At 41.0% G+C, this 21,474-nt stretch overlaps 1 protein-coding gene across 1 annotated transcript; it reads left to right on the top strand.

Annotated features, from left to right (window-relative positions):
* Nucleotides 1-14,091: 14,091 nt before the first annotated feature.
* On the top strand, nt 14,092-20,544 carry LOC124690157 (zinc finger CCCH domain-containing protein 16-like). Its single transcript, XM_047223585.1, has 9 exons — nt 14,092-14,421; nt 15,015-15,170; nt 15,273-15,407; nt 15,533-15,691; nt 16,596-16,688; nt 18,306-18,422; nt 18,604-18,678; nt 18,845-19,071; nt 19,170-20,544. The coding sequence occupies exons 1-9, from the start codon at nt 14,092-14,094 to the stop codon at nt 20,128-20,130; spliced, it is 2,253 nt and encodes a 750-aa protein (XP_047079541.1). The 3' UTR covers nt 20,131-20,544.
* The last annotated feature ends 930 nt before the right edge of the window (nt 20,545-21,474 follow it).

The raw sequence follows: 21,474 nt of genomic DNA, 5'->3' as shown, positions 1-21,474 counted from the left end.
ATGGTGAAGAGAAACAACAGAAATATTTTTGGTCTTTTTGTGTTTTGGAAAGGAAACAAAGCAAAAACAAGAAATAGCAAACTAAAAGAAACACGAGAAAAGCGAGATGGCAGAAATCTGCCAAAACACTGACAACAGTACAGAAATCGATTTTTACAAAAATCTTACGTTGCTCAGTTCAAAAAGTGTTCAACTAACGAAAGTTAGATAACAACCTGGGGAACCTGCACGAAAATTTGCAGCTCAAAATGACGCTCTGGCTATTTTTGAGAATTTTTACGGTAACGTTCCAGAATCTGTTTTCAGGCAGCACTTCCCCAAATATCATCTTCCTCTCATGAGAAAACCACTCAAACGAACAAAGCAAGTATGTGCAAGTATCCAGCAATCATAATATGCAAAGAATGAGTGATGCCGGTATACCTCCCCCCAAGCTTAGGCTTTTGGCCTAAGTGGAGTTCAACCCCAACGAGGGTCGTTCCTCGCCGGTGGGTAGTCCATGGAGTAGTCATAGTAAAGCTCCTGCGCGAGAAGAAAAGCGTGGAGGCTCCGCATATCCACCATGTTGATGCGAGGAACTTGCTGCATCGGATGATGAGTCGAGGTGCTCCTCGACCTCTATGTCGTCTCTTGCATGTTGGCCTCCTCTCTCTATATGTGCATCCGAGTGCACCTTCACGTGACCGACCAATCTCCCCTGGAATCAAGGTTAGACAAAATAGGCGCGAGCAATCTTACTAGTTTCTCGAGTTTTCTTAGTTATTCTTCAAACTTTCTTACAAAATATCATCTTATAATACAGAGTTACCCAAGTTGGAGGAATCTGAAACAAATTCATGTTTAATCATAGAGGCTATGTCAAGTTTTTCTATGGGGAACGGAATATCAAAATGATGAGGTTCTACATTATGAAAAGCTAGTAAACGGGAGTCGATGATGCCTCCACACATTCCACCTTTCTCACGGTTAGTAGCAAGTCTATAAGCTATTAATGCCCCCAAATTATAAGACCTACTATTTTGCGGTCTTGCAGCTAGAAAAGCCAAATCCGGGATAGAAAGTTTACTACCAATCCTTTTGGCGAGAACGCATTTAGTAATAAAATAAGCAAAGTAGCGGATAGCCGGGAGCTGAATACTAGTGATTTTACCACTTTCACTGAGAAACTCCTTCCATCGCAAATCATCTTGTAAAGATCCGAGAGTTCTTGCGGCGATCCCCTTATCTTCTCGCACGACCCCCATTGCGGTATTCTAATTCTTGCACAAAAAGCACTAAATGGCAAGTTGACGGTTTTATTGTAAATTTTATACTTTGGACCGTGGGGTTAGATCGCGACCAATTAAACTTGAAGTCCTGCACAAAAGCCATAGTTAATTTTACATATTGTCTTGGCTCTCCTTCAACAAAGTCACTCAGCTACGCACGAGAAATTAGAGTTTGAACATCTTCAAATATCCCCGCGCTTCTCATGAAATCCGCGCACGGGTAGTAGGAGGGGTATACTCCCTCTTCACGATTGACTATCATAACTTGTTGGACTTCCAATTCTTGCTGGTTCAAGTGATATCTATTCCATTCCATTTTCTGAAATTTCAACAAACAATATAAAACTTGATTTGGTGACATATAATTGAGGGAAACTACTATAGGAACTTGCTAGAGTACCAATCATGCATCAAAACTAGTTTCTACCACTTAGAACAAGCATGCAAGCTCACTAAACATGTTACCTACAGCAGCAAAATATTCAAGATATACTCAACCAAACAAAATTCTACTTGGATGGGTGGAGGAGTCACATACCGAAGAGCAAATGTGCCAAATTTCGGACGAAATCTGGGCTGAGCAAAGAGATCGAGAAATGCTGGAGCTGCGGAGCAAAAACGCGAGTGAGATGAACTTGGTACGAGTTTTTCGGGAGAGAGAAGGTCTTTGGGAGAAAGAGATGACAAAGTGGGGCAAGGAGGGGCCCACACCACATGGTGGCGCGGCCACCTTGCGGGCCGCGCCGGCCTGTGGTTTGGCGCCCTACGGTGCCCCACGGGTCATCCTACGGGTGCTCCAGGTGCCTCGTCGAAAAATAGGACCAACGGTATAATTTTCGCGAATTTTTGAAAACTTTGAAAAATGCACATTTTACGGGTATTAAGTTTATTATTACTGGCCGAGAAATTTTTGAAATCTCAAATCAACTAAGAAACTTTGCAAATTAAAAATGCTACAGCAACTAAAGCAAGAGATGGAAGAAAGAGATGTTGTTTACCTCCTCTATGCATATAAAAGGTATTTGTTAACAAGGTTGATCAAGTCTTGCCACCAAATAAATTTTATATAGCATATGAAGAAATAAACCTCAAATCAATCATGTTACCTTGAATTGTATTGATATGGATCCAATAACAAGAGTTTGATATTCTTCTTTAGGCTCATATATAGGACAATCGATGGTTCCCACTTTGATAGTTCTCACATGAGAGATAGTATTAACTCCGCACGCTTTTTCAATCCTCTTGGGGAAATAGACGGTGTGTTCCTTGTCATCAACATTGAAAGTAACCTTTCCTTTGTTACAATCAATAACAGCCCTAGCGGTGTTAAGAAAAGGTCTCCCAAGAATAATAGACATATTATCATCTTCGGGCATTTCCAATACAACAAAATCGAGTTAATATCAAGCGAGTTAGTAGTAACTTGAACAGGAACATTCTCACATATACCAACGGGAATAGCGGTAGATTTATCAGCCATTTGCAAAGATATATCAGTAGGTATCAACTTATCTAAGTAAAGTCTCTTGTATAGAGAAAAAGGCATAACACTAACACCGGCTCCCAAGTCACATAGAGCGGTTTTAACATAATTATTCTTAATAGAACAAGGAATAGTAGGTATACCAGGTCGCCCAACTTCTTTGGAATTTTGCCATTGAAAGAGTAATTAGCAAGCATAGTGGAAATTTCCTCATTGGGGATTTTCCTTTTGTTAGTAACAATATCTTTCATATACTTTGAATAAGGAGGCAATTTAATAGCATCAGTTAAAGGGATTTGCAAGAATAAAGGTTTCATCCAATCGCAAAATTTATTATAGTGTTCTTCTTCCTTTGATTTTAGTTTCTTAGCAGGAAAAGGCATTGGCTTTTGCACCCAAGGTTCCCTTTCATTACCATGTTTCTCAGTAATAAAATCTTCTTTAGTATACTTTTTATTTTTAGCATGCTTTTCAGGTTCTTCTTCAACTTCTTCTTTATCGGGAGTATCATTCTTATCATTATCTTTATCATTATCATGTTCATTACCACTTTCGGTTTCAGCATCAGAAATAGAAATACTATTAGGATCATTAACGAGGTTCGAGAGGATTCTACAACATTTTTATGTTTCTTCTTCTTTTTCTTCCTAGAATGAGCACTAGGTTCAATGCGTTGAGAATCTTGTTCAATTCTTTTGGGATGCCCTTCAGGATATAGAGGATCCTGGGTAGAGACACCACCTCTAGTTGTTACTTCATAAGCATGTTTCTCTTTAGAATTATTTCCTAGCAAGTCATTTTGCACTTTAGTGAGTTGATCAATTTGAGTTTGAATCATATGAAAATGTTTAACAAGCATCTTAACATCATTGGAGGTTCTCTCCACAATATCATGCAATTGACTAATAGCTTGAGAATTTTCCATTAAATGATTCTCTACTCTCATATTAAAATTTTCTTGCTTAACAATATAATTATCAAACTCATCTAAGCATTGTGCGGGAGGTTTCGAATACGGAATATCTTCCCTAGTAAAGCGTTGAAGGGAGTTTACCTCAATCATGGATAAAGGGGAATTATCTCACATATATCTTCTATAGGAGGTAGATTCTTCACATCTTCAGATTTAATACCTTTCTCCTTGAGAGACTTCTTGGCTTCCCTCATATCTTCATCATTCAATTTAATTAAACCCCTCTTCTTCACTATTGGCGTTGGAGTTGGTTCGGGCGTATTCCAATCATCATAATTCCGGCCTATTTTAGCCAATAATTCTTCGAGCGTCGTCGGAGTTCTTTTACTGAAAACACAACCAGCACAACTATCCAGGTATGCCCTAGAATCAATGGTTAGTCCACTATAAAATATATCAAGTAATTCATGCTTTTCTAAATCATGGTCAGGCAAAGCTCTAATAAGAGAGCAAAATCTCGCCCAAGCCTCAGGCAATTTCTCTTCATCTCCTCGATCAAAACTATAAACTCTTTGCAAAGCGGCATGTTGAGCACTAGCAGGAAAATATTTCCGAAAGAAAACGACAAGCAATTCTTTTGGACTTTTAATAGAACCAGGTGGCAAATTATTATACCAAGTTTTAGCGTCATCCTTTAATGAGAATGGAAATATTTTAGCAACAAAGTAAGTACGCTTCTTAACATCATCAGAAAACAAGCTACTCAAAGTAGATAACTCGAGTCATGTGTTCAACGGCACTTTCTTTTTCGGTACCACGAGAAAGGTGTTTTCTCAACAATAGCTATATGAGATAGATCAAGAGAAAAATCATAATCTTTATCCCTAATGTTTATAGGAGATGTGGCAAATTTAGGATCGGGAGACGAGTTTATATCTAACGAGTATGTTACGCAAGCAACTTTTTAATTTTTCTTGCATCGGTAGTAGCATTGCATTTTTCAATAAAATCATCATCAAGTTCCACATAATCTTCATCAAGATCATCACTAGAGTATTCAAGTTCAGGTGAATTAACGGGTGTAGTAGCATCGGGAGTTTCGGCATTTTCAATTTGTCTAGACCTAGCAATGGAAGCATCTAGAAAAGATCCCAATGAACCACTATCATCAAGCACAGCAGAAACATTATCAATATTATGAGAGTGTTCAGATTCAGCGAGATGTACCCGCATGCGAAGCATGTGGCGGTGAAACAAGTTTATCAATCACGGATGGTGAATCAAGTGTAGCGGAGGTACTCGGAATTGTACCTTTTCTTGTAGTGGATGGTAATATGGCGATCTTAGTATCGCGAGGTTTACCCATGATGGAGAATTTGCGGCGAACAATATTAATCCAAGTGAACTTCCAAATAAAGCTATGCTCCCGGCAACGGCGCCGGAAAATAGTCTTGATGACCCACAAGTATAGGGGATCGCAACGGTCTTCGAGGGAAGTATTACCCAATTTATTGATTCGACACAAGGGGAGACAAAGAACACTTGGAAGCCTTAACAACGGAGTTGTCAATTCGATTGCACTGGAAACAGACTTGCTCGCAAGAGTTTATCGATAGTAACGGTTTTATAGCAATAGCGATAGTGAAATAACGACGACGGAAGTAACAAAGACAGCAGTAGTGATTATAGTAAACATCGGGATTAAAATACGTAGGCACGGGGACGGATGACGGGCGTTGCATGGATGAGAGAAACTCATGTAACAATCATAGCGGGGCATTTGCAGATAATAATAAAACGGTGTCCAAGTACTAATCAATCAATAGGCATGTGTTCCAATTATAGTCGTACGTGCTCGCAATGAGAAACTTGCACAACATCTTTTGTCCTACCAGCCGGTGGCAGCCGGGCCTCAAGGGAATCTACTGGATATTAAGGTACTCCTTTTAATAGAGTACTGGAGCAAAGCATTAACACTCCGTGAACACATGTGATCCTCACATCGCTACCATCCCCTCCGGTTGTCCCGATTTTTGTCACTTCGGGGCCATCGGTTCCGGACAGCGACATGTGTATACAACTTATAGGTAAGACCATAAACAATGAATATCATGATGAAACAATAACATGTTCAGATCTGAGATCATGGCACTCGGGCCCTAGTGACAAGCATTAAGCATAACAAGTTGCAACAATATCATAAAAGTACCATCTACGGACACTAGGCACTATGCCCTAACAATCTTATGCTATTACATGACCAATCTCATCCAATCCCTACCATCCCCTTCGCCTACAGCGGGGGAATTACTCACACATGGATGGGGGAAACATGGCTGGTTGATGTAGAGGCGTTGGCGGTGATGGCGGTGATGATCTCCTCCAATTCCCCGTCCCGGCGGAGTGCCAGAACGGAGACTTCTGGCTCCCGCGACGGAGTTTCGCGATGTGGCGGCGTTCTGGAGGGTTTCGGCGACTTCGACTTCTCTTCGTGCGTTTTTAGGTCGAGGCGAATAAGTAGTCCGAAGGGGGCGTCGGAGGCCGGCCGAGGGGCCACACCACATGGCCGCGCGGGCCCCCAGGCCGCGCCGCCGGGTGGTGTGGGGCCCTCGGGCCTCCACCTCAATTGCCCTTCCGGCTCCGTTAGTTTCACGGGAAAATAGGGCCTTCGCATAAATTCCGAGGTTTTTCCCGAAAGTTGGATTTACGCACAAAAACGAGACACCAGAGCAGTTCTGCTGAAAACAGCGTTAGTCCGTGTTAGTTGCATCCAAAATACACAAATTAGTGGCCAAACAATAGCAAAAGTGTTCGGGAAAGTAGATACGTTTTGGACGTATCAAACACCACTAACTGTGTAGGATTACACGAACCCTCAATGCCGGAGTTAACAAGCTCCACAATATTCAATGTTCATATTTAAATAACCTTAGAGTGCATAACAGATCAACATAACCAAACCAAGTACTAACATAGCATGCACACTGTCACCTTCACGCTACGAAAGGAGGCATAGATCACATCAATACCATCATAGCAATAGTTAACTTCATAATCTACAAGAGATCACAATCATAGCCTACGCCAAGTACTACACGATGCACACACTTGTCACCATTACACCGTGCGGGAGGAATAAACTACTTTAATAACATCACTAGAGTAGCACACGGATAAATTGTGATACAAAACACATTGCAATCATAAAGAGATATAAATAAGCACTTCACTATGCCATTCATAACGAGTGAATAAGTATTACGTGAAATATAGCCTAAGAGACCCACACGGTGCACACACTCGTCACCTTTACACACGTGGGACAAGGAGTCTCCGGAGATCACATAAGTGAAATCCACTTGACTAGCATAATGACATCTAGATTACAAGCATCATCATATGAATCTCAATCATGTAAGGCAGCTCATGAGATTATTGTATTGAAGTACATAGGAGAGAGATGAACCACATAGCTACCGAGTACAGCCCCGAGCCTCGATGGAGAACTACTCCCTCCTCATGGGAGACATCAGCGTTGATGAAGATGGCGGTGGTGTTGATGGAGAAGCCTTCCAGGGGCACTTCCCGTCCCGGCGGCGTGCCGGAACGGAGACTCCTGTCCCCCGGATCTTGGCTTCGCGATGGCGGCGGCTCCGGAAGGTTTTCTCTGGTTTCGTCGAACGTGATAGGGTTTTCGTGACGGAGACCTTAAGTAGGCGGAAGGACAGCCTCGGAGGGGGCCTGGTGGGCCCACACACTAGGGGGGCGCGGCCCCCCCTCTGGCCGCGCCAGGGTGGCGTGTGGGGCCCCCAGGGCTTCCCTCTGGCGGCTCTCGGGTGTTCCGGAAGCTTCGTCCAAAAATAGGATGCTGGGAATTGATTTCGTCCGATTCCGAGAATATTTCCTTACTAGGATTTCTGGAACCAAAAACTGCAGAAAACAGCAACTGGCCCTTCGGCATCTCGTCAATAGGTTAGTTCCGGAAAACGCATAAATATGACATAAAGTATGCATAAAACATGTAGATATCATCAATAATGTGGCATGGAACATAAGAAATTATCGATACGTCGGAGACGTATCAGTTACCTTAGTGATACTAGCCTCATGAGTGAACTTTAGCCCATCATAGGATATTAGGAGATCCTCAAGAGAGCCCGAGAGCGTTTTATGACTTTCTTCCAATTCCCTACAATTGCTAGTTAGCAAATCAAGTTGAGCCCTTAGCTCAACATTCTCCTTTAATATAGATGCTTCTCAAGAAGTAGAGTTAGTATCACAAGCATCAAAAATAGATTTTTCATTCTCAAGCTCATAAGAATTTTCTTTTTTCAAGCACATAAGATTCCATTTCTTGCTTAAAGCCATTAGTTATGCACCTTTCATTTTTCAGCTCTCGTGTAAGGAGATTGAATTTCCGTTTATCATTTTCATTATGATATTCCAACTCCTCAATGGAGTCATCCCTTTCTTTAAGGGAGTCCATCAAGAAATCGAATTTGACAAGGGCATCACCACGAATGGTGCATTTAACATTGTAAAGGCCTATAAGTATAGCCTCTTCATCTTGTTCATCATCATCACTCTCATCATTAGAAGATGTGTTGGGATTAAAGGTAGGAGTTACCTTTGTTACCTTTTCCATAAGGCACATGTGCATACCGGAGGATGACGATGAAGATTTTTTGAAATCTCCATTCATGAGAGTCTCATGCCTCATAGATTGTTCAATTTACTCTACATTATTAGTCAACAAACAACTAGAGGAAATAGAAGCATTTTGTTCATGTCAAGAATACAAAGCAATCATATCATCATGGGATTTATGTAGGGAGTTTGTACAAGATATGCAAGGACTATCAACACCAGCATGTAGATTATTTTCAGTGCTAGATGGGTTTGAGTCCAAAGAGGAAGCATTGCAATGGGATAGAGATGAAAAATCATTACTATTGAGCACAATATCAACATTGAAATTTTCCTCACCACTCACCATATCATTACCTCGTGTCTTTTTACACGTTGGTGAAGTGAAGAAGATGAGAACTCATCACGGCATGAGGTGGAAGCAACTTGGAGCTCTTCATGATGTGAAGGGGAAGAGAGCTCCTCGGAGACACCACAGACCATATGAGAAATGGATCCACCAAATATTTCCTTAAGCTTGATCCACATCTCATGAGACGACTTTCACTTTATAAATATCAAGAACCTACGAAAATCTGGTCTCAAGGAGAATAAAAGCTCACTAGATACTTGAGCTTCAAGATGTAAGTTTTTCTCATCCTCTAAAGATAGATTTTGAGGATCCATAGGAGGAGAAAAACATACATCTAGAAATCGCTCTACATTTGGACACAAGGTCCGAAGATTACAAAGTAAGCGATTTCTCCACAAAAGATAATTTGTGTCATCAAAGATAATTGTGTCATTATGCACTATATTACTAGCCAACATATTTGCTCTCAAGGCGATGAAGCCTTAAACAAGGAGAGACCTTGATCTGATACGAATTGAAAGGACGAGATGTCACCTAGAGGGGGGGGGGGATGAATATGCGTTTAAAAACTCTTACGGATTTGGCTTGTAAGAATGCGGAATTAAACTAACGTTTATTTTACAAGCACAAACCCTAAATGTGCTAGGATCAACTAAGTGCAACAACAACAAGTATATCTAAGCAAGATAGGCACAATATATATGAACAACAAGTGATAGTAAGATATAATAAGTACTTCAAGGTCGATGGATATTACAAAGGAAAGTAAGCTCGAGTATAGAAATAACCGAGGCACGCGAAGACGAAGATGTATTCCTGTGTTCCCTTCCTTTGCAAGAAGGTACATCACATTTGGAGAGGTGGGGATCCCACGAAGGATTTCCCAACGCCACGAAGGCTCACCTTCTTCTCCGAGCCTATCCCACGAAGGAATAGCCCTTTCCTTATGGCTAGCTTTTCCTCCACTCCGAATATGGCAACCTCCAAAACCACTTCACAAGCTCCACGAAGGAGAAGCCCGGGCCTCTTCAAAATCTTCCTTGAAGAGATCACCGGAGCACCAACCGCCAATCCAACTAGGAGGTCTCCCTCCAAGAGTAACAATCTCACGGTCTCTTACTCGAACTAATCATGGTGGAGAGCTGAACACTATGCAATGATGCAAAGCAAGAACATTGGTGCTCAAATCCTTCACACTCAAATCCCACCAAAGCAAAAAATGTTAGGATGAGATTAGAGAGGAAGAACAATGGAGGAAATCAACAAATGACTCCAAGATATAGATCCCAAGAGTTCCCCTCACTTAGGGGAGGAATGGATTGGAGGAGGTTGTAGATCTAGATATCCTCTTTCAAATCCCTAGAAAAACGTTGGGGAAGAAGCCCCTTTTATAGCCAAAAGAAATATGACCGTTTGGGGCAGATCTGGGAGTTTTTCGTGCAACCTGGTGGGAGGGCCGGACACCAGGTGTGGCACCGGGCCGCCTGGTGGGAGGGCCGGTCACGCCGGCGTGGCACCGGGCCAGCCCTGAGTGCCCCTGGATTGCATCCTGTGTGCACCAGTGTGGGTGCCAGTCTGTGTCGGGCCATCCGGTGAGGAAGCCGCCGCCGCCGGGCATGGTGCCGGGTGGGCCGGTGGGACGGCCGGTCGACCGGGGGCCTCGCCAACAGGAAAACATGTTTACGAAAATAGTGATATCTTTTGCGTCCGGACTCCGATTTCGATGATCTTGGGCTTTTTGGAATCAGAACAACAAGCCCTACAACTTTATGCATAGAAACATCATTGTCCACCCACGGAGCAAAAACCACAAGATGAATGTTTTGACATATCTATAAAAGAGACGCCGGTAAAACCTCCAAGCTCGAAAACGCAATAGAAGATGCATATGGATTCCGTTTTCGATGAACTTAGGCTTGTTGTGAAGCTAGCAACAAGCTCAAGAACCTAAAATAAAGAAACACCAAGAAGCAACGAGATTTATGGAATGCAAATCATGCAAAAGGTTGAGCTACCTAATACGATGTGATCAAGTTACCCAACCGAAAGCCCCTCTTGATAGTGCAGCTATCTATCCTATAACCCGATCTCCCAACAACGACCTTAAGACCGGTAAAAGGAAAACCTAGCAAGGCCATATATTTTCCTTGCACATCCCACTTGATCTTGATGACAACGCTTCAAGTTCCATCAAGCCGGAGTGCATCACTTGATCATTGTTGTTTCGTGAAGACTCATGATTTGCTCCCTCATACATCACTATGGGATAGCTTCATTAAGCACATCTTCACATGTCCATTATCATCAAATGGACGGCAAGCTTCAAGCATGTGATTCTCTTGAGATGCTCATCTTGAACTTTCCCAACTCAACATTGATGACGAACACCACTTGATGTCATACTTTCATGTGCTATATGAGATCTCACTTTTGATGCATGCCCATGTAAAGATACCTAACCCACATAGACAACACAAGGGGACATATATGATGGGTTAGTTCATACAACATAATTGACAAGGATTACCATACCACATGACTTCACGTGGCACATTCTTCATGCTTCATGTGTTGATCAAACTTGAATCTATTCTTCACTCTTTGTATTGGCCAACCTAAGTATCTTCTCACGCTCTATCATACTATCTTGAGGTGTATAAATAACTCTTCATTTGTTTGCATGCTCTAAATCTTAGTCAACCATAGCTCAATTCATAATACTATCATGACACCGACTTAGAGCCATATCTTGAAATCTTCACTTGTGATAAAGCTCAATATCATAATCATTCATTGCTTAACACAAAGCTAGAGCATGACTAATATTGATTTCCACATAATAACTCCATCTTCATTTCTTCTTCTTGATCATTTCACATATATGTCTTCAAATCGATGATCTTGATCGTAATACTCAAGGTATATCTTTATCTTCATGGCATCCATACTTGAATCCAACACATGGAGTACAAGTAGTACCTATGGAATATTTCTTCATATAAACTCAATGAAAACATTAGTCCATAGGGTTTGTCATTAATTACCAAAACCACACATAGGGGCAATGTACCCTTACAGATACACTATTTTGAATTTTGCAACTCGGGAAAAATGGCAATGTGGAGGGGGCAAGCATGACGATGACAACCATGTTGGAAGACAGGGTCTTAGAACTATATAAGTAACATTGGTTGCTTTTTTATGCTAAGGCACATAACCGAGAGAGTGGGTTGGGCGATGGAAGCTGAAACCTAGTGCACGAATTTGAGTTGGAAACTCAATCATCCATTTGTTATTTTTTGTGTGGTTTGGTGCCTTTTACAACGGCAATGGTCTCATATATTGTATATGTTTGTTTATGTCATTAACAAGAGCATTGGCCCGATCTAAGCAAAATGCATTTGTTTATTTATGCATTCTTGGAAGGTTGTTAATCTAACATGTGAAAAGTAGATTTATTTATTGTGCCTTTTGAAAGATTTCTGATTCGACATGTGAGTAACAGTGGAGTAAGAGAAGCGCAAAATCTAAACTTCATAAATATAAATATATAAAAATATCATGGAACCACTTTTTAATAGATTGCATAGTTGGGTTGTATTGTTTATTTGGTATTGTACCTTTCAGAGTATAGGAGAAAATTGTTGCAAGACTTATATCCTAGTTCAAATATGAATCCTAAATATTGTGATAATTAATTCAAATATTTACATTTTCAAAATAATAGCATGATCTCCAGTTCAGATATGATGTGTAATATATGCACACAATTCCAACATTGATAGTGTGATAAGGTATTCCATTTGTCTAAGTCATTCGAATTCTGTCACATATATCACACATAAATGGGTTATACCATTTGTTTGGCATAGTACCTTCCAGTTTGTAGAAAACAACTACGCGCATGTTACTATAGTTTCCAATTCAAACATGAATATAAAATACCATGATATAAAATTCAAATATTTGAATTCAAAATGCATATGGGTAAATATTAACCTAGTGGTGGAGACTTTTCACTTTTTTTCATTTCCTTTTTTGATGGAGGTACGTTTTCATTTTTCCTTTTAGTAGAGCAGAGACAGGCCGCAGCCCGCAGCTAGGTCACCACTAGGACATCAGTGGTTGGGCCCATTTTTAATGGATGGACATAATCTAGACAAGGAAGAAATCCACCGGTATCACTTTTCCATGGTAATATTGCCACCATCTTCCGTAGGACATCGGCCCTGTCGAGAGGCTAAGGCATGTGCGTGAAGAGCCCTTATCCTAACGCCCATGTTGACCGCTAATCTTCTGGAGGTGTCTATAAAGACGGAGAGGAGGAGCGTAAGAAGCAATCAAGAGCCAAATTTTTAAGTACTTCAAGTCCCTTTTTTATAGCCTTCGCCCATGTTAACTGTGATCGTCTTTTGCACCTTGTCGTGTTTTCACTATCCTTAAAAAATTCCTTATTAAGTGGTTATTCTAGAGGCCACCACTGGATATGTCTAAACCATGTATTTAGTGTTGGACTAGCTTCTCTTTAATCCGACGCTATTATATATTACCTTCTTCTTAATTCCTCCATTTCTTATATGATCACACATTCGTCGTAGCATGCACATCTTTGCGACACATATTTGTTTGATGTATCGTCTTTAATTGTGCCACCATTCTACTCTATATAACATCTCATGTCTAATTTCCATCTATAGAACTCAGCTTTTAGATTTTGACCTTCTTGTCATATAAGATGGCAGATGTTTGCTACCACTTTATTCACCATGCCTCCTTAATCATGTGTCAAACATCTCCATCGATATCAGCATTACTTTGTATATGAAACCTAAGTATCGGGAAGTGTACGTCACTTTGAGGCAGTATTATTTCTCCTTCTAAACTAACACAATTTCTAATTCAACCATGAATTTTAGATATAGTGATACATATATAATTCAAACTTTATCACTTTCAAATACTTCCTCCATTCCAAATTAGTTGACGCAAATTATTCTATAATGAGCGAATCTACACATTGAAACACGTATAGATACATCGTATGCAGACCAAATTTGTGTCAACTAATTTGAAACTGAGGGAAATACTATATACGAATACCACCTAATTCATGGAGACTTTCCTTTTTTATTTCCTTTTTGAGGTAATTTTACATATATTTTTGTATATTGAGTTTCCATTTTTAATTAGTTTTTTAGGGTGTTTTGTTTTATTAGTGGAGACGTCTCCCTTTCGTTTTTGTTTTTGTTTATAAAGAAGAAAGCAGTGGGCCGCCTAGGTCATTGCTGCGACATCAGTGACTGGGCCCGCTCTTTTACAGGCCGGACATGAACTAGACAATAGAGAAAGCCCACCGGTATCACTGCGCCACGGCGATCTCGCCACCGTCTTTCCGGTGAATCGAGGAGCTTCCGTCCCGGCGTCCATGTCCGCGGCGGCCGCGGATCTCCCGGCGGTTTCCACGAGGAGGGAGAGGCGGAGGGAGCGGAAGAAGCAGCGCCGCCGGCGCGCGCGTAGGGAGGCCGCAGCTGTCGCCCGGGCGGCAGCGGAGGCTCTCGCCGCCGACCCCGAGGAGGAGCGCCGCCTCCGCGAGCTCGAGGAGGCCGAGGCCGACGCGTCCGAGCGCGCGCGCCGCGCCTTCGAGGATGCCGAACGCTGCTGGCTCGAGGCCGCCGCCTCGCGTGCCGCGGAGAAGGCAGCGGCGGCGGCTGCGGAAGAAGAGGCGAGAGCTACCGAAGCTGCTGCACGCGATAAGGTCTCCTGCTACTCACTCACCCCAATTCATTTGCTTCTTTTATGGAACTAGACTAGAAAGCTGCTTACTAGCCTGTATGCCTGATTGAGGTTGATATGACGGTTTGATGTTTATGTGGTTGCCTGATATTGACACCACCTTTAGAAGTGAAAGAGGATAAGCAGGAAGAAGAAGCAGAGTTTGGGGACAAATAAAGCATTGAGTAGAAGAGGACCTGTGTCTTTGCTCTCATTTGCTCGATTCCTTTTGGTTGCCCTGAACTAGAGTTATACTTATATGCTTACACATGATGCGGTTCACCTTATGGACCCAGCCCATCGCTGTTCCGAGCTCATTGTTTTAAGGTCACTGATGCTTGGTCCATGGCACAAATACCTAGTAACTATACTTACCCACTTCACAGATTTTGGTTGTTCATCGGATCTGGTCATTTCCATTCTCTTGATACACTATGGATGTTATTTGGTAAATCAATCATGTAATTGGTTTTCTATTATCAAGAATTGTTGTACTAGTTGGTGTAATGTTTAGAGAACTACCTTGGATATACATCGTAATGGGCATTAATTATGATTTTGTCTTGACTATTGCAGTATAAAGATGAACACAGAGACGTGTCCGAAGATGAGGAATGGGATTATGTTGAAGATGGACCGGCGGAAATCATATGGCAAGGAAATGAGATCACCGTGAAGAAGAAAATGGTCAAAGTACCAAAGAAGGCCAAGGATAAGCCGCAAATTCAAGAGGTCAAGCTTCTGTTTGTGATAAAGTTTTCTTGGCTCTTTACTGTTGCAGAGTATCCATATTTTAGGTTACCTTCTGAAAAGGGCATGTTCAATGTCTTGCAGGAAGAGAGACCTACATCAAATCCACTGCCACCTCAGTCTGTAGCTGTTGCTTCTCAGAGCAGAGAACCTTCCTTGTCTGCTCGAGAACTACTTGAGAAAGTTGCTCAAGAGACTCCAAATTTTGGAACAGAACAGGTATGTTCAGGACTGGCAATGTTCTATTTCTACTCCAAAATGTAGAAGTAAGTGAATCCCATCATCTGATTAATATTTTTCCTTTATTTGCACCAATTTAATGCCCAGGTTTATTTTCTCTGTAGGATAAGGCTCATTGCCCATTTTACCTCAAGACAGCAGCTTGCCGCTTTGGTGTGCGCTGCAGTAGGGTTCATTTCTACCCTGATAAAGCATGCACATTGCTCATGAAAAACATGTATAATGGTCCAGGCCTTGCTTTGGAGCAAGATGAAGGGCTTGAGGTTTGTTAGAGGACAATCCTGTGCAAATAAATTGGTATCCTGAACTATTGCTTGTTTGATACAGCATTTTTGTATTATTCACCCTTGTTTCATGGACAGTTTATTCCCATTACAATACTATACCCAGCCCACTCCTTGTTTTTATTGGTTATAAGTTCTAATAGTTTGAAGCTCAAATGAAACTAGTTATTAAGCTCACAACTTTGTGCTGTACAATGAGAAACCATAGGTAGAAATAATTGGTTGATTTCATTCTTTTGTAAGTTTTCGTCCAAGTGTTAAAAGATTCCTGTTTCTCTTTAAAAGTTTTACTTGACAAGTTGACATGCTGGCTACTCCTGGACCCGTGAGAGAATGCATGTTCTTTGATGTAATTCTCCCAGAATTCCGTCTTGAGGCAAGAGGGGATGATCCACTCAGTTGGTTTCACTTTATTGAAGACGTCCTGAACTTTGATCTGCTGCTGTATCCTAAATTTGCATGTTGGTGATGTTACTGAACTTTGCTATGTTTTAACTTTTGGAAAGGTGGAAACATCTCAAATATTTAAAACTGAAACATATCTTGGAAATTATTGATGAAGCAGCTCCTTGACAATTCAATAGTATTTGTGCATTTTTAACATGTTGACTATCAAGGAGCTGTTCTTTTATTGGGCGTGTTTGACGATCATTAGGTGACAGGTGAATCTACCTTTAACCCTTTAGTAGAGAAAATAATTATTGACGGTAAACTAGTTCTTAAGTAGGTTCCTTAGTATTACTTCTGTATTTTCTTCTTTTAATTATCTGTTTTTTTCCTTTTGCATTTTCTATTGTGTTTACTTCACAGATCATGAAATGCAGCTGAATGTTTGATTTCATATATCGTTTGGACTGATAAGTTTTCCTATAACATCCTCCAGTTTACAGATGAAGAGATTGAACAGAGCTATGAAGAATTTTATGAAGATGTGCATACAGAATTTCTGAAATTTGGTGAACTTGTGAACTTTAAGGTTCTTTTTTCTTCCTTCCCTGCCGACCATTTGATTTAATTTGCTATGACTAACAATCTATGTTTAAAATATACTAAGATTGTAGAAACCGTATCTGTTACTCATAAATTTAATTATTTTTCTTCCATAAACCACTTGAAGGAAACAATACGGGGAGATTAACCATGCATGAGCCGTAAGCATGAAAATAGGAGTTAAGTAGTAGGTTGTAATTAGGATTTTAGTTGTGCCAGCTCCAGCCATCAGTAAGTTATTTATGCATGGTTTGGACTGGAAGTATCCCACACTGATGTTTGCCAATCTGGAAAACATAGTTTCACCTTAATTCATGCAGGTCCCACGTCTCAGATGCCACCTCTGTTTCTAACGTTAGTACGCACTCAGATTGTATCCCAATTCGCACATCAAGCAAACAATAGTATTAGCAGGGCGGTCTCTATTTTTCAACTCAAGGCGTTGTTTTATTCTGCAAGTATCTAGCAAGACTGGTTCACTGTTGTTGTTCATTGGCACTTCGCACCTAAATGTCTCTTTTTGAGATTAGACGAAGTACGTTGCATCAAGGCACCATCTCTGCTAGCCGGCATTCAAGATGTACAATTGGTATGTGAATTCTGTACAGGGAAGAGATTCCAATGATATTCAAGGAAGGAGTCAGCTAGGGAAGAGTTCAGGAAGGAGATGATTTGAATTATAAAAGATGAGTTAGATAGAACCAGGAAAGTTTTATTCAGAACTGTAGGGTTAGAAAATTATGGATTCTGATACTTGAATTGCACGGCTTCCTAGTTATAGTATAGAACCTTGGATGTCAAATTAGGTGTATAGTGTTTTGAGAAAAGTCTCCAAAATATAAGGTACATTGTGTTGGACAACCTGTATGGACATTTATTTAGGGATTAGCTCGTGTTTCCTTATCTTTTGAAAACTCCTCTATTTTATCATGTCAATTATCCGGGATCAATCCCGCCAAATCCTTCTGTAGTTTTCTCTCCATGTACGTTTCTTAACTTCCGTGCCAAAAACTATACACCTTATACCTAGGAACGGATGGCGTACTATATATGTGTCACTGTCGGGCATGTGATTTTTAGAATCAAGAAAGTAAAAAATCAATCTATTCTCCCCCTAGTTATTCTCCCCACCTATGTGTACCCAATGCCTCGCAGTCACACCATCTGGCTATTCACAACTACTACATGCCAAGGTTGTAAAAACAGTCCAAGGAAAAGAAACCTCAGACCTAGGTCCTGCTGGTTTAGATTTAGATCGAACACATATTTGAATTGAAATGGTTACCGAAATGTTATCACCAGTTACGATTGGTTCCTTTGCGCGCAACACTGGGAATCAAATATCTGTATTTGAATTCGAATTTTACATTTAAGCTAGATAAAAACATGCTGGTTCTCTGTTTCTTTATCCGAGTTGACCCTGCTATGCAGCTTAAATTTTCTCGGGCTGTACAACTTGGCCTAAGAATTTAATCTGCAGGCAAACAGTAACCAAGTCAAAATTCTCTTTGTTCTTCAAATCTCCCAATGGTGTATATTATACTGAAATTTGCCTTTTTTTTTGTAATTATTTCCATATAAATAATTCCAGATATTATTTCAGGTATGTAGAAATGGATCATTCCATCTTCGAGGAAATGTTTACGTGCATTACAAATCCTTGGATTCAGCTCTTCTTGCCTACAACAGTATGAATGGACGATATTTTGCTGGAAAGCAGGTGAATAATTCATTTTATTCCTCAAGTACTGCTAGTTATATGAGCACAATTCATAGAGCATCCTTCTGAAGCTTTCTTACAGGATCCTTCACCCTTTTATGGTGTTCCTAGTGATAAAAGAAGTTTGTTTCAGTATCAGACTCTTTCATAAGCTTACCTTGGAACTTTTCCTGTCCTTCAGATATCATGCGAGTTTGTTGCTGTGACAAAATGGAAAGCAGCAATCTGTGGTGAGTACATGAGGTCAAGATTCAAGGTATCTAAAACTGCACTACCTTGCCTTCTTCACTCTTTTGTTTTATTTGACATGTCAAGATATTCACAACATTCATATTTTCTAGAGGAGCAACCTCTAAGTTTGGGAGATTCTAAGGATGATTAATACCATCTATGTGCTCTGTTTCATCTCTTCTGTTTAACAGACATGCTCACGTGGAGTTGCTTGTAATTTCATTCATTGCTTTCGCAACCCTGGGGGAGATTATGAGTGGGCTGATTGGGAGAATCCTCCTCCTAAATACTGGACTCGGAAGATGGCTGCTCTTTTTGGTCCCTCAGATGATACTGTTTTTGACAAAGCAAGTGCTACCCTAGATTTTGAATGGTCACGCAGTTCAGATAGGAGGAGGCTGAGAAGTTCTGATGACAGGTACATGCTCAAATGTTTTAGTCATTTAATCTGTGCAGTTTCAGTTGTACTGAAGTAAAAAAAAATGAAAGATGCTTATTATAATTTTGATTCAGCAGGTACGTTTCAAGTAGATATAGGGACGGAGATGCACATAAGAGACACTCGTCAAGAGATTATTCACATTCAGAGCACGAACAGAGCAGCCTTAAGCATGGGCACAGCCGACATAGAAGAGAACCGCCTGCAGAGCATAAACAACAAGGCCAAGAGATTGAAGATAATACTGGTAGATACTCTTCTGCCATGGAAAATGAAAGAGTGTCTAAAAAGCACATAGGCAAAGAAAGAAGAAATGACCATGGTGATGGACAACGAGACGATGATAAAATCAAGTCTAGAAAACACAGATCTGAACGGCGTGAAAGTGTGGAGCCTGGATGTTCTGATTGGCATTCAGAATTTACTGATGCAGGCGCCAGCAAGAGTCCTCCAGGCAGCAAGTCCACGTACAATGACCACAAAAGGAGCAGGAGGCAATCCTATGACGATCCCTATCTTGAAGGGCGCTATTCCACTTCACACAAATCACCAAGAAAAGGGCGCAGCAGTAAAAGAAGCTCCAGGCGTTCCACAGGAGACGATTCTTATGATGAGAAAGATGGTGAAAGACACAAATACAGAAATCACAGTGATCTTTTCGATGACACTGCGCCTGATGATAGATGGTTAGCGACAAATAGTGATGTTGATTCTGATGCAAAACCTCAATCCCCGAGGTCAAGCCATAGACTTGGTAAGCTTGGAAGTGAGGATAACGCTCACCCAGACGAGGATGATCATTATCAAAGGTCCAGGAGTAGGCGTACTAAGTGGAGAATGGAGGATGACAAGAGCAGTAGGAAAAGGAAGCATCACAGCAAAAGCAAGAAGGGCAGCGATAGCGACGAAGATCCTTCAGACTCGAAAGACACTAGGAATTTGGGCTCTCATGTGTGTAGTAGTCGATCAAGAAGCAGCGAGGACGATGTTTCATTGCACAGATCGAGGAAGAGAAGTCGCAGTAGTCGTGATTCGTGACTGACGCAGCTGAATATCTGGGCATCTGGCCACTGGCAACTCTGGGTTTTGGAAGATCGAATGCCGTATAGATGGCACTACCTCATGTAGTAGTCATTTGGCAGCCTTGTTTTCTACTGCTTCCCCCCCCCCCCCCTTTCCTCTTTGCTGATGAGAGGTTCTTTTCTGGAGAGAAGCTTTCTTGCGACGCAGAAGGCTTATCATTTTCTTTTTGCTAATCTAGAGTTATTGATATATGGGAACGATGCTACGGTGATGTCAATGAGGGGTGTTAGCCGTAGACTCCACCTATGTCTAGAAGGATAGTCTTTAGCAAATCAGATGGCGCATAACCTTCTCCTGTCTCAGTAACATGCTAGGGCCCTGCGGGAGTACTAGTTTATATTTGCGAATCAGGGATTGTTTCTCCTCCTACTGACGTAGCTGGTGATGATGGACCTATTGCTGAAACCAGAATCTAGGATGGATGTTAAGCATATCAATTATCAGATATTACGTATACTCTTACACATAAGTATGGTTGAAGGAGGATTTGTTTTCTTCAATCGCATTTTTGGCTATGCCAGTACTACCATTTACTTGTGCATCCAATAACAAAGAAACCATGTGCTTTCGCTGCTCGGCATTCTTGCATGGTTTTGTTTTCTGTTTGGCCCGTTAATGCGAGTAGTGCAGATGGGTCTTCATCGTATTAGGGCATGTACAATGGTAGGAAAAGCATGTCCTCCCTTATCCGCCACATCAGCTAGAGAAAGCATTAGATATAAGTTATACAATACGTTTTCTCTTACAGTCATATCTAGCAGTTAATATTAATAATTAAATTTTGGTAGGAGATTTGTTGCTAAGTGAAGACATATGTGATACAATGGAGAAAATAGTCTTCCTTTATTTCCTAAGAGATGATCCCTTAGCTAAGGGAAGACACCCCTCTCTCTCTTCATTCTCTCTTCTCCAACTAAGCAAAATTCTAACGTGGTATCTTTAAGGGAAGACTAACATCACCCTATTGTACGTGCCCTCAAGCCTTTTACTCACCACAGAAGCTACATCTACCTTTATTTATTTATTTATTATTTATTTCAGTGCATAAGGATTAGAAAAACAATAACGCTACACTTACGTGCAATATCTTAGGACATAAAACCTATGGACGTGCAAGCACGTGGGCGGTTCAAATATATTTGCCCTCCGTGATTAAAAAAAAAAAACGAGACCAACTCAGACACTAGCAACCGTTGGCATTTCTTTATAGAAGAAAAACTCCGTGAGCGCCGCTATCAAATGCAGGATTCGAACTAGGGCGGGCGGGGTACGCTCTCGCACCTCTAGCCACTAGAGTGA

This window comes from Lolium rigidum, chromosome 2 (genome assembly GCF_022539505.1).
Source record: "Lolium rigidum isolate FL_2022 chromosome 2, APGP_CSIRO_Lrig_0.1, whole genome shotgun sequence".
NCBI classification, from domain to species: Eukaryota; Viridiplantae; Streptophyta; class Magnoliopsida; order Poales; family Poaceae; genus Lolium; species Lolium rigidum.
Note: the sequence above shows the minus strand (reverse complement) of the source record. Positions and strands in the feature narration are given on the sequence as shown.